This window comes from Pogona vitticeps, chromosome 9 (genome assembly GCF_051106095.1).
Source record: "Pogona vitticeps strain Pit_001003342236 chromosome 9, PviZW2.1, whole genome shotgun sequence".
In the NCBI taxonomy this organism is placed as follows: Eukaryota; Metazoa; Chordata; class Lepidosauria; order Squamata; family Agamidae; genus Pogona; species Pogona vitticeps.
Window position 1 is genome coordinate 9,619,068 of NC_135791.1, and position 13,635 is coordinate 9,632,702.

Below are 13,635 nucleotides of genomic sequence, written 5' to 3' on the forward strand. Positions count from 1 at the left end.
CAAGGTTCAGTTGAAAAGGAAAGTGTGCAATAGATGCTTGACAACAGGAAGGGTTGGATGGGGGGGGCACTCACTTGAGCTTGATATGTCATTTGCCAATGGCACATCTCTCCTCTCCCGCAACCTAAAGCAACCCTAATTTGTGTACTTTGTATATTTAGCGTTTTTCGCATTGCACACTGTCTTTTAATCCTGTAAGCCATCTTGCGTCCTTTTCATGGAGAAAAGTGGGGTGGGATATTTTAAATAAATAATCAATACATTTTGAGTTAGTTTTGCTTTAACCGCTTTTAGCCAGAAATATCTCTGCTCTTCTTAAAAAAAACAAGTTTGTGTTCTTTGAACGGAATCTGACTCTGTTCCTTGAAACTGAGTGAAGCTCGGGTTCAGGCAGTGCCTCCCTTGCCCCCCCCCCCGAGTGGCAAGAACCACACTAAAAATAAATAAAACTTAGAAAACACTTCAGGACTTTATGTTCACAGTTCTCCAAAGCTGACATTTTCTGCCCATCTCCCCCTCTCATTTCTTCACACTTTTCGTTTCACTTTTCTGCTCCCGTGCCTTCTGCCCCTCCTCTCTTTGTGCATAAGAGTTGCTCTCCACTGCTCTTCCAAGCCCCATAAACAAGACTTCTCTAGCTTGGCCATGACCGACTTGCCCCTTCCTGGATAGGGCTTTGCCTAGGACATTCATGCAAAAGACCTCATTCAGTGAGGGTAAGGCCACTTCGAAGTGGGACAGAAGGAAAAGACCGTTCAACCATGTCCAGAATCTACAGAGCAAGGCCCTTTAATGTCCATATTGCTGTTGAGAAACAGAGGCCCAAAGTGGCCCATTGTAATGGTTAAAAGGTCTGGAATAGGGCTGAGGAGGCCCAGTTTTTAATCTCTACATGACCAGAGACAAGATTTCAGCAGGGTACCTTGATTTAGTCACTCTTTCTGTGATGACAGGAGATGTATTTTGTCTTAAGCTCCTTGGGAGAAAGAGAAAAATCAAACTTTTATAATACTTATCAGGTTAAATTCCAGAGCCTGGAAAAAGTTCCTTTTTTTTTTTTTTTTGAATTACATCTCCCAACATTCTCCAACAGCCATACGAGTTGGGGAATTCTGTTAATCAATCAATCAACCAATCAACCAATCAATCAACCAATCAATCAACCAATCAACCAATCAATCAATCAAATAAATAAATAAATAAATATATAAATAAATAAGTAAAAAAAGTACTTTCCCAAGATCAATTCTCCAAGCAACCTGAAGCTCCTTACAACTATCTGCATATGAGGTTTTAAACTTATTTAACCTAAGTTCTCACATCCTATTCCACGTAGCAACAGATTCCATGTTAAAAGGAATTGCAGACGTCTGTGAAAAACAAGAACAACTTACCCCCAAAGCCATTTAGAGGCAAAGAAGGTTGTGCTCCCACCTGTGGCTTTCGCACCTGCTGGGTTGCATCTCATGCAGATAAAGTCCCATGCACAGTTATCTGAGAATAAAGCCTGACTGAAGCTTGTCAAAGAAGCAGCTGTGTTGGTCTGTCCAAGCATGTCAGATTAACAAATAAATAATAAATAAGAATGAATGAGAGAGAGAGAGAGAGAGAGAGAGATGTTGTGGTACCTGAAAGGTTATCGGCTGTTTTTCATTGTTACCTTTCATGGGTCAAGTCTGAGGAAGTGACCTTGATCTAAGAAAGCTGTTCATCTTGAAGGTGCCACAATGTTTCTGTTTCCTTTTTTGACCTCATTTTGTTTTATCTGATACGACTAAATGCTGTGGGACTTGTTCTAAAGCAAACAAGGGGGAAAAACTGCCCTCCCTCACTCCCTTTTGCCTTATCTTTTCCCCTTGCGAAGAAGCCCTGGAGCTTGTCAAATAACTCAACATTCCAAAGTCTTTTAAACCAATGGCCTGTCTCATCCATCATCCTGTTGACTGCATTTGCCAATAAACACATCTAGAAAATCCGCAAGGAGGAAGACAAAAGGGCATCAAAATTCCCTCATCTCGCTTTCCCCAGAAACTGGCAAACAGGGGCAAACGTCCTCTTTGTCAGGATCCGGGTCGTGGCAGGGCTTCCCCTGCACCACCGCCCTGGCCTCTGTAGGATCGGGGCCAGCTTAGTCCCAGGAAGAGGCCAGCATTTGCAGGATCGAGCCCTGCCAGGACAGCTTCTGCCACGGCTCTCATGTGGTCCCCCTGGGAGTCCTGAGGGAAGGCCTACTTAAGGAATGACTCTTCTCCTTCCTGGAAGCTGTCTTGCCAACCTAGGTCTTTGACCCTGCTGTGGGTATTTCAGTGCTCTTGCGCCCCAGTGCTCCTCCTCTGGTTTCCATTCCTGCTCTGAACTCTGGTATTCCTGCTCCCTGCTCTGGCTCAGCGCTCCCATTCCTGCGGTCTGTTTCCAATCCTGGTGCTCCGGTTTCCGTTCCTATCCTGGCTTGTTGGTCCGTGTGTGAGTTTGGGCTTGCCCTTGCCCCCTGCTGTTGAAGGCAACCATGCACAACCTGGACCTTGGCACTCTTATCTTGATGATCACATATAGCCATCATGACTAAAGATCGCTGACAGTCTTATGAATCCTTATCAATCTTTTCTTGACTCCTAGTCTAAATGCTTCTAAGCTGGGAAGGGGGAAACATGTGACTCTTTAGATGCAACTCTCGTCAGCAGTAGCCTGTGTAGCAAAGAATTGGGGATGATGGGATTTCCATTGTGACAAGAGCTGGGGGGGACATATATTCTCCATCCCTCATGTCAGCCAGGTCTGGATGGCACGATGGGTGCTGACGTTTCCTCCAGCCCAAACCTAAGGAGCATCACTTAACATCTAGGTATAAAATGGTGGCTCAGAGGGTATGAGTTACCACACACCATGAAGTATGTATATTGGAACCTTGTGCATTACACAAGGACATATTGACATATTTTTGGACTGTAACTCCCATAAGCTCTCAGCCAGCGTGGCCAATACTTGGGTTAGATCTTTCACCATTGTCATCCTCTGCTACCGCTATCTGGGAATTTCTCTTCCTCCGACACCGCTGCAAACAGTTATCTTCTGCTGATGCAGCCATTAGTTCCTGAAGAGGAAGAGGTGCATCTTCATCCAGTATTTCAGTGATCCATCTACCTTGGATGACCCTGCTAAGGGTCTAGACTGCTAGCACTATGTAGTGTCCTGAGGCATTGTTCTCAGCCTCCAGGACACACTTAAACCCCCTCGCCATGTTAAAGTGAGAATCCAACGATGGGCAATCAAGCAGGGCAATTTAAAACCAATTTAAAAAAAGAAGCAGCCAGTGGGAAATATGTTAGTAGAAGTCAACACTGGAATATCTCCGTGTTAATTTCAAGAGCAAGCATTAAGCAAGGAGCTAATATTGCCCATTCAAACATTCCAGGCTATAGTCCTGAAATGGCAGTAAGGCAGGGTCAGCTCTGAGATATCCAGAGGTACCCAACCAATGGATAGAACTGTATGGACCAGGTGATCTGCTCTACACTCTTCCCCTCCCCTGCTCTTCCTCCCTCTGGAGTCTTTATTTATTTATTTATTTATTTATTTATTGGACTTATATACCGCCCCATAGTGCTACAAGCACTCTCCGGGCGGTTTACAATTTCATTATACAGGCTACACATTGGCCCCCCAGCAAGGTATAAAATTTTACCGACCTCATTTTACCGACCTCGGAAGGATAGAAGGCTGAGTCAACCTTGAGCCGGCTACCTGGGATTTGAACCCCAGGTCGTGAGCACAGTTTTAGCTACCAATGACGTCTTACCATCAATGTCAAAGTTACACTCGGGGGCCAAAAAGGACATCTTTGATTCAAAAAATGGATCAGATGCCACCTTGTACTTTGCCACCAAGAACATTGTTTTCATGTTTCAAACCTCCTTGAACATAGAAAATGAGTTCATGACTAAGGTTCTTAATTTCAGGGATGGTGAAAAGCAGATTTTTCCAACTGCTCAAATACCTTGTCAGGCCCACCCCACACTTGAAAAGGAAAACACAATAGTTTAAAGGAGGTTCCAGCAGAAACGAAGGCAGAAGCCAGCCAGTTACAGGAAGCCAGCTTTCCGTTGAAGATCAGGAAAAACTTCCTAACTGTTAAATCAGTACAATAATGGAATCAATTACTTCTGGAGGTACCCGTAGTACTAGTGAGTGCTTCAACAGTGGGAGGCATTCAAGAGAAAAGTAGATCTATCAGATCTACTTTGGATTTCGATTCCTGCTTTGAGCAGAAGGTTAGACTCAATGGCCATAATGGCCCCTTCCAATTCCATTAGGCTATGATTTTATGAGGAACTTATTTGATAAAGTTTGGCCAATTTAAGGATGGAAACCAAGCACTTCCTACTTTTTTAATGAATAGTGTTACATGACACTGTGATTTGAAGCTCCAAATAACCAGGTTATGTCTAACCTGCCTAATTTCTCTCTCCAACTGCACGTATGTATGTGTGAATTTCGTTGTATGTGTATATACTTACAATGACAATAAATTATTATTATTATTATATTATATTATGTTTCCTCCTGCACAATCCCCCCCACAGCAGCTTCTCCACCCCACACCCTTAAGTTAATGTTCTTTATCTCCTGCTATTTCCTTGTCCCTTCCTGTGTAGGGAGTACCCTTGACAGAGGAAGGTACACAAAATCTCCACTCCAGCACCTGAAATGGCCCCACTCCCACAGCTCAAGGGCTCCCTTTGCACTCTGTATCACCTGAGCGAGGCCTTGTTATATAGGGTCAAAGTCACATCCAGGTATGGGGACCCTTACTAGGGCTTACAAGGTTGGTCAAATATTCGTGCACCTTCTGTGCCGTCAAGCTGGAGTCTTTCAAGGCAAGTGAGATATTTAAGGAGTGGTTTTCCCAGTTCCACTCCCTCAGTGAGTTTCCATGTCCAAGTGGGGGATTCGAACCCTGTCCTCCAGAGCCCTAGTTCCTCACTCTATCCACCACACCTAATCCTCACCAGGCCTTCCAGGTAAGTGAGGTATTTAAGGAGTGCATTTATCCGTGCCACGCACCCCCTCAGTGAGATTTCACGGTTGAGCAATGGTTTCAAACCTAGTGCCCTCAGTCCTAAGCCGCCCCTCTCCCCGCCCCCCCACACGGCCTCTCCCAATAGGGGCCCCGCGTGCCCCTAATTTAACTTTTTTTTGGGGGGAGGGAAGCCGGGGCCACCGGGCAGGAGAAAGGACGGGGCGCGCGCGGGGGCTGCGCCAACCGGGACAGGCGCCCGAGGCGGCTCCGCGGCCAGTCCCGGGCGGGGCCTTCCCCTGTCCGGTGGGCGTTGCTCGCCGCTCGCTTCCCTGGGGCGCCCCCGCCGCCGCCGCCGCCGCCTTCCCAGGCCGAGGCACGCCCAGGAAGGAGCCAGCCTCCCGGGAGGTCCTCCCTCGCCAGGCTCCGGCTCCGGCTCCCTTCTCCGCCGCGCCCTGCGCTGGAACTCGCAAGGGGGAAAAGTCTTCTTCCCGGGGCGGGCTCTGCGGGGCAGCCCACGTGGGGCGGCTGCGAGGGGGAAAGGGGACCAAACTTGACCCGTTTATAAGCCGACTTTCGGCGCGTCCCTCCCTCAGGTCCGGCTCCTCGCGGCGGCGGGGGGGGGAGGAGGGGGCCCGCAGCCCCGGGGTTTTTGGTGGGTGCAGGGAGCGGGGGGGGTTGCAGTGGGCCCCCCCGGGCGTCCGAGCGCAGGGCGTGGGGCGTCGAGGGCTGCATGGAGGGAGACGGCGGCGGGCCGGGCAGCGCCGGCAGCCTGTGGCAGGACACGCTGGCCATGGCCCTGACGCCGAGCAAGCCGGTGGCCGCCCCGAGCCCCTGCCTCCGCGGGAGTAACGGCGGCGGCGGGGGCCGGGGCCGCCCGCTGAGCGTCGTCTATGTCTTCACCGAGGACGTGGAGGAGCCGCTGCCCCTGCGGTGCCTGCGGGAAGCCTGCCACGAGGAGGGGCGCGCCGCCGAGCTGACGACCCTGCCCTTCGGGACGGTGATGCTCGGAGACACCGAGACCTTGGACCGGTTCTATAACGCGGGTGAGTGGGGGGGGGAGAACCCCCGGGCAGGAACTTTTTCCCGGAAGCGGTGGTGGTGGTGGGGAGCCCTCCAAAGTTTGCCAAGGGTGGCGATTGGCACGCACGCACGCAGGTGCCAACCCACTCCGAGCAGGTGGCCCTCCCGTGGCTGCATCTTCGTGTGAAAACTTGTTGAATTGGGAGAGTCACATACATAGCTATCAAGAGCTCCGGAAATGAACAAGCCCTTAGCGAAGGCACGGAGCTAGGATGTGCTCCTATCTTTTCTTCTATTAACTTCATGGAGACGAAGGTTTTCTCTCTGACTAGTTCCCACGACAGAGGAAAACAACTGACCCTGGTGTTGGAGACACGCTTGGGCGGCCACAAAGGCATAGATCCTGTGAGAAGCCATCCAGAAGTGAAGGAAAGCGAGAAATAGAAAGCCATTCATAAAACCTGTGCATGTACCTGGATCCCTGCAGGGAGAGAACATGAGAGTGAAAATATGTCCTGAACAGCCACCTAAGACTCAAAACTAGCACATTCTCTTATGTGTAATCAAGTCAGTTAAATGGCAATAATAATTAGCTTATGGTAACCCTACCATTAAGTAAGGTCTGGCTGGATAGCTCAGTGCTTTAGGGATATGAATCTGGAGACAGAAGTTGGGAATTCAGTTCTCCCTGTGTGGTCTTGGGAAAGCTGTACAATCCCAAGGTGCCCCTAGGAGAAGGGAATGCTAACCACTTTTGAGTATTCTCTGCCTGGAAAACCTTAAAAGGATTGCCCTAAGAATTGGACATAGTTATAGTTACAATGTTGGTACTTCCTTCATAAATTCCCTTCCAGATTTGAATCTGCTTCAGATTTTCTGTCTGCAGTCTCCATTTGGATTAACAATTGATCTGCAGTAGCCAAAATCTTTAACAAGGAGGGTTTTTAAGTATATTAGAGAAGCAGAGAGCAATGCAGTCGGGAGGCTAGACCTGATTACAAATCTGGACTCCTAGCAGGGTTGCCCAAATGGTATGGTCAAAACTGACACACCAAAGTAAGATTCCTTCAGGATTAAAGATCATGTCAGCAAAAAGAGAACTGATCGTTTCAGTGGGGCAGGGAAACTCCTGAAAAATCCTGGGCAACAGCGCAAGTGGAAAGTGACCCTGGTGGAGGATCTTTTCCAGTGATAGTGAAACTCAAGCTAACTCTTGTTAGGACTGCACAGAAGAAAGCAATGATAAACCGCTTATGAATATTCCATACCCTGAAACCCTATGATGGGACAAACAAAAATGAAATTATCAGTGCCTGTCTAGTATTAAGAAGCAGAGAATTCTGCAGAATTAGCACGGTTTTTCGTAGCCATAAGGCAGACCTTTTGACTGTGGAACTCTATCAAGAGTGCCTCTCTTGAGGACCACACCAAGTGGGGTAAGCTAGTGGGGATGCAGAGGACTGCACTCCAGAAAAGTAACCTTCCTGAATTCTATCGGACATAGAAAGTCTGATGATCCCAATCTATGTAGAGCTTTGTGTACTGATAACAAAATACACTTGGCCCACTAGTTTACTGATAGGTAAAAAAAAAGCCCAGGTTTTCCCATGCTGCTGACAGAATGCTACAGCGACGGCCACATTCTGGACCAGCTGCGGCTTTTGGAATAAGCACAAGAAATGTTCTGCATAACATGTAGAGATGGGCACATAACAAGCGGTTTGTGCCAGTTGGTTTATTGGACAAAGCCCCGCTTCTTCCAGTGGACTCCCACTCAGAGGCGGTGTGGCCTGGCTTCCCTACCCCACTTCCTCCAGGTGCTGCCTTTCAGTAGGTTGCCTGCCAGAGGAAGTGGGGCTTTGAAGGGCCGAACACCCGTTTGGTCAATAATGAACTGGCACAAACTGCCGAATTGGCAGTTCCTACAGTGGACCCTCTACTTACGGAATTAATCCGTATTGGAATGGTGGCTGCAAGTCGAAAAGTCTGTAAGTCGAATTTCCATTGACCTACAATGCACTGAAAACCGATTAATCCCATAACCAGTGGTTTTTATTCTATTTTTATTCCATTTTGGTTTTTTTCTGGTCTGTAAGTCGATTCTCTGGCTGCAAGTCGAATCTAAATTTTGCAGCCAGAGAAGTCTGTAACTCGAAAAGTCTGTAAGTCGAGCCGTCTGTAAGTCGAGGGTCCACTGTACTTGTCTCTAATAACATGCGTTGGAGTAAACCAGGGCTACAGTTAGGATGCAGTCAGATTCTCCCAACTCAGGAGCTTGTAGGAGCCAAAGCTGATGAATGGTGCTCCTGGCGGCTGAAGGCAGAAAGGTGAGCCTATGAACAACCCCAGTGTATATCCCTGTTTCTTCGGAAGGAATACAGCCCTATCCAGATCAGGCACCACTCTCTCCCAAAAGCCTTCATTTAGCCTGGCTTCAAACTCAAGTTTACTGGCCTTTATCCATGTGTGTGTGTGTTTAGTCGTTTAGTCGTGTCCGACTCTTCGTGACCCCATGGACCAGAGCACGCCAGGCCCTCCTGTCTTCTACTGCCTCCCGGAGTTGTGTCAGGTTCATGTTGGTTGCTTCGCAGACACTGTCCAGCCATCTCATCCTCGGTCGTCCCCTTCTCCTCTTGCCATCACACTTTCCCAACATCAGGGTCTTTTCCAGGGAGTCTTTTCTTCTCATTAGATGGCCAAAGTACTGGAGCCTCAGCTTCAGGATCTGTCCTTCCAGTGAGCACTCAGGGTTGATTTCCTTTAGAACTGATAGGTTTGTTCTCCTTGCAGTCCAGGGGATTCTCAAGAGCCTCCTCCAGCACCACAATTCAAAGGCATCAATTCTTCGGCGGTCTGCTTTCTTTATGGTCCAGCTCTCACTTCCATACATCACGACAGGAAAAACCATAGCTTTGACTATTCGGACTTTTGTTGGCAAGGTGATGTCTCTGCTTTTCAAGATGCTGTCCAGATTTGTCATCGCTTTCCTCCCAAGAAGAAGGCGCCTTTTAATTTCAGGGCTGCTGTCTCCATCTGCAGTGATCATGGAGCCCAGGAAGATAAAATTTGACACTGCCTCCATATCTTCCCCTTCTATTTCCCAGGAGGTGATGGGACCAGTGGCCATGATCTTAGTTTTTTTGATGTTGAGTTTCAGACCGTTTTTTGCACTCTCCTCTTTCACTCTCATTACAAGGGGAGAGCCTTTATCCATACCTCTGCTGAATCTAGGCATCGGTCCAGAGTAGAGATGGGGGTATATGAATACCCCCCCACAGGTAGACATAATAATGGTTTGGCCCCCTGGGGCTGGACCATCCACTTAGCTGTCTGCTGCTGCCACGGGCTCCATGCTTCCTTCCAATTGCTTGGGAACTCGCGATCAGCTAACCACTTGTCAGCCTAGCAGGGAGGCTCATTTTCTCTCCTTCTGCCAGGAGTGGCTAGTCGACTGTGAGCTCCTGAGCAATTAGAAGGGAGCATGAAGCCTGCAGCAACAGTGGACAGGTGAGTGGACGGTCTGGCCCCAGGGGGCCGGATCCTCATTATGTCCACCTGTGTGTGTGTGTGTGTGTGTGTGTGTGTGTGTGTGTGTGTGTGTGTGTGTGTGTGTGTGTGTGTGTGTGTGTGTGTGTGTGTGTGTGTGTGTGTGTGTGTGTGTGTGTGTTAATCATATTCGTATACGAATACCTCCATCTCTAGTCCAGAGCTTGTATTTCTGATTTAGAAGCTATGAGGGGAAAGGGTTGGTTGTTACCAGCATATTAATGTATGTACATAGTGTATGATCTGCCAATGAATCATAACACAGTGTGCATCTAAGAAAGTGTATGCTGGTCCACAAAAGGGGAAGCTGTCACTGAGCAGTAGAGAATGTGCTTTGTGAGCAGATTCACTTCTGAGCGATAAATCCTGGAAAGTGTAGGACATCTCTGGGCGCATTGGGTATCACATTCTTAAGTTTAAAGATAACATCAGAGAAGTTCAACAGAGCTAGGCAGAGTTTCACATGACCTTATCTGGTGAACAAAAATGTCAGAAGCATGAGAAACATTTTCCCCCTTATTATTATGTTTGTAAGGTTCCGCAACACTTAGTCCTAGGGATGGATGAGCCAAATGCTATTTTTTAACCCCCCCCCCAATTCAATAGACTTTACTCCTTGGTAAGCACATATAGGATTGCAGCTTTAGTGACCCAGGAGTTGAGTTCTAGATCTAGAGGAAGATCTGATACTTTAAGATCTTGTTGTATAAGTTACACATTCTCCATCCAGTTAAGTAATACCAGTTCGCCAGTTCAACTTCACTTGATTCTTTGTAAACTGTCTAAGAGAACCACCGTGTTTTCCTTTACTCACGCTCTCTATTTTACAAGATGCAAACAAGATGACGAGAGGCAGCAGATGTTGAGTATTCATCCTAACAAATGGTTCTTTAATGCACTATTCTTTTGTTTTTACAAGCAAGGCTAGCTATCTGTGAGGTTTTCTGCCTCAAACAACTAAGATAATTTGAGCAACCTCTATTTATTTATTTAAACATTTATGTTCCTCCTTTCTACTTGAGGGGACCCAAGACAGCTTATAATATTTAAAACAAATGACATGAAAATTGGAAGATAATTGGGGAAGGGGGAGCAAACAAAATGAAAAGAACAGCAGCCTAACTTGTAGATAGCCAGTCACTGAGAAAAAGCCTGCCTGAAGAGAAAAATCTTTGCCTGACTAAGCAAGGATAGTTTGACCTTCTGTGGGAGGCAGGTCAGCAGCTTTGGAGCTTTGACAGAATAACTTTGGAGTGAAATCTGAAGTTTAGTACAGCGTGCTAAAATCCTACCCACGTTGGCTCAATAAGCCCCATTGCATCATCCAGTGCAGGAATGCACTCCTAGGTAAATATATGTAGGAGTGCCAATTACTTTTGTGTAGTGCCTTCTACACTGTACATTAAGAGTATCACAAATGGCAGATTCTGAGACTTTTCTCGTCAGAGGTTTCATTCATGTCCCTTTTAGTTCATTTTTGTTTTGCTTACCATCCAGGCTGACAAAAAGTTCTGGAAAGCATGCTCGCTATTTTATCACTGGATCACTATGGCAACTTGAAGTGCTTTTGGTTGAGTTCAGAACATTTGTTGTTGTTGTTTAGTCATTAAGTCGTGTCCAGCTCTTCGTGAACCCCTTGGACCAGAGCACGCCAGGCCCGCCTGTCTTCCACTGCCTCCCAGAATTGGGTCAAATTCATGTTGGTAACTTCGGTGACACTATCCAACCATCTCGTCCTCTGTCGTCCTCTTCTCCTCTTGCCTTCACACTTGCCCAACATCAGGGTCTTTTCCAGGGAGTCTTCTCTTCTCATGAGATGGCCAAAGGACTGGAGCCTCAGCTTGTAACTTTTTCTTTTGTTTTAATGTCAGTCATATCCTTTGGAGAGCTTCTGAAGGTCCTTTTGAGTCAAAAGGTGGTCCAGAAGTAGAACTGAAAGGGGTTTTTAATGACACCTTCCAGGTGGGGGAGGTGGGGCCAGGATGCTCTCTTTTCTACTTTAGCAGTGAGGGCTGACCGGTCTTGCAGACGCGATTTGTGTTTATTACCTTGAATTGGCACGTTGTGCCTGCTTGCAGTTGCAGGCAAGATGGAGACTGTAAGACAACGTAAGGTCATGGCAGGTGGGGACAAAATGTGAGGTAAGCTGGTGGTCTTAGGTCATAGCTGGGTCTGATGGTCTGTCTCTTGCCTTCAGATGTGGTTGTGGTGGAGATGAGCAACAGTCTGTGCCAGCCTTCGCTCTTCTATCACCTGGGGGTGCGCGAAAGTTTCAGCATGACCAACAACATCCTCCTTTGCAGTTACAACAGTCTTCCGGAGCTGCAGGACTTCCGCGTGAGTGGGAAATATGCAATGCAGTTCTGTCGGTGGAGATTTTCTTGAGCCGCTTGAAGCTTTTGCCTCACAATAAAAGGGGGTCAGCTGGTCAAATTCAGGAATCAAGGGTGCCATATGGAAAACTCTCAGGATGTTCCAGGATGAGGCATTCTGTTGTGGTCTCTAGCAAACAAAGGAGCAAACTAACTTACCTTTCTGTGTTGGGGTGGACAGACTTCAGGATTTGGGGATCTACCTTGTGTCTCTTTTACAGCAGAGATGAGGAATCTCCTGAGGTCTTGGATCTTGGGGACCACCCCTGCTTTGCAACCCCACTCCATGTTCGTTTTCTTACAAAGACAGGGACTGTTTTGTTGAAAAGCCCCTTTATACCCTTCAGAAGCCGATTTTAAAAAAAAAAACACATTTTAAAGGGGGAGCTTTGGACCCTGGGGCTACATTTGGGCCCCTGATGGTTGCACTCCGCCCACATCTGTTTTATAAGAACACTTGAGACCTAGCAATGGACAGAATAGCCGCTCGTGGGCAGAGGTGATTTTAAAAAAACTGAATTAAAGCGCAAGGTGCACATCAGAACATGATTGTCAGTGCTAGTTCAAAAGGAGTCTGTGAAGTCTTTCCACCCAAAAATCCATTCTCTATTTCCTGAAAGCTTTCCTCATATGCAGTAGAACCTTTCTGTTGTAACTTTTGTTAAAATATTGAGAGCTGGGAAATCCATGCTTTTGATGGAAGTGTGGTGGGAGAAGAGGAGGAAGAAGCTGGTTCTTAATGGGCTCAAACTACAGGAAACCAGGTTTAGGCTGAATATCACAGAAAACTTCTTAACTCTTAGAGCAGTATGACAATGGAACCAATTATCTCAGGAGGTGCTGAGTGCTCCAGCGCTGTAGGCAATCAAGAGAAAATTGGGCAGTCGTCTGTCAGATCTGCTTTGATTTGGAATTCCTGCGTTAAGCAGTGGGTTGGACTCAGTGGTCTTATAGGCCCCTTCCAAGTTAGTCAAAGATTCTATGACTCCTTTATGTCCAGTGATATTCCTGCCAATGCTGGCTGTTTCTAAGTAACACTGTGCAAAGTAAGTAGGGTGGTTCTAGGACAACCTTTATAGGAGCTGGTGCCTTCCTGAAGTGTCCCCATCTCTGCAGCCAGCATGACCGTTGGCCTTTTGGCTGGCAGAGATGGCAGTTGTCCATGATCTGAAGGGCATGATTTTGCAGAGGAGGACGACTGTTCTAGGAAGCCAGGAAGCTGCAGGTTATCAGCCCAGACAATTGATTTATCTAACGCAGTGATGGCGTTTGTGGGCTTTCCGTGCTGCCTGATGCTATCAGCCACTTAATGTGCTAAGGAGAGCCTGGTGGCTGCAGCAGGGCTGGAAGGGAGAAGCTGCCTGTGTTTCAGTTTCAGCAGGAGATGGCCTTGTCTCCTTCTTATCAACAAATGCTCATTCACTTGTACTCTCTGATTGTTGTCAGAAATAACTCCTGTTCCTGGATTCATGATGAATGCAGATTCAGAGTTTTATACCCAGCGATCCACCTTTTGTTGGAAGTGTGGTAAGGGACTAACACAGCATTGTGTTATGCATTTCTATTTAGAAACAAGCTCTCTCTGAATTAAGTGGGTTTTTATTCCTAACTTAATGGGAATTGGATTGCAGTGTGTAACTGTTTTGAGACAGTGTGCAAAGAGATACGTAACCTAGGAAT

At 47.2% G+C, this 13,635-nt stretch overlaps 1 protein-coding gene across 3 annotated transcripts in view; it reads left to right on the forward strand.

The window, feature by feature from the left end:
• The first annotated feature begins 5,636 nt into the window (after positions 1-5,636).
• Positions 5,637-13,635, forward strand: part of MAP3K6 (mitogen-activated protein kinase kinase kinase 6) — a 72,978-nt gene continuing 64,979 nt past the window's right edge. The window contains exons 1-2 of one of the 3 annotated variants that reach the window (XM_072980199.2): positions 5,637-6,060; positions 11,781-11,920. In XM_072980199.2, the coding sequence (XP_072836300.2) occupies positions 5,748-6,060; positions 11,781-11,920 (453 nt within the window). In that variant the 5' untranslated portion in view covers positions 5,637-5,747. The remainder of the gene's footprint in view (positions 6,061-11,780; positions 11,921-13,635) is intronic. The other 2 variants (XM_078379993.1, XM_072980200.2) reach the window with 2 other exon arrangements.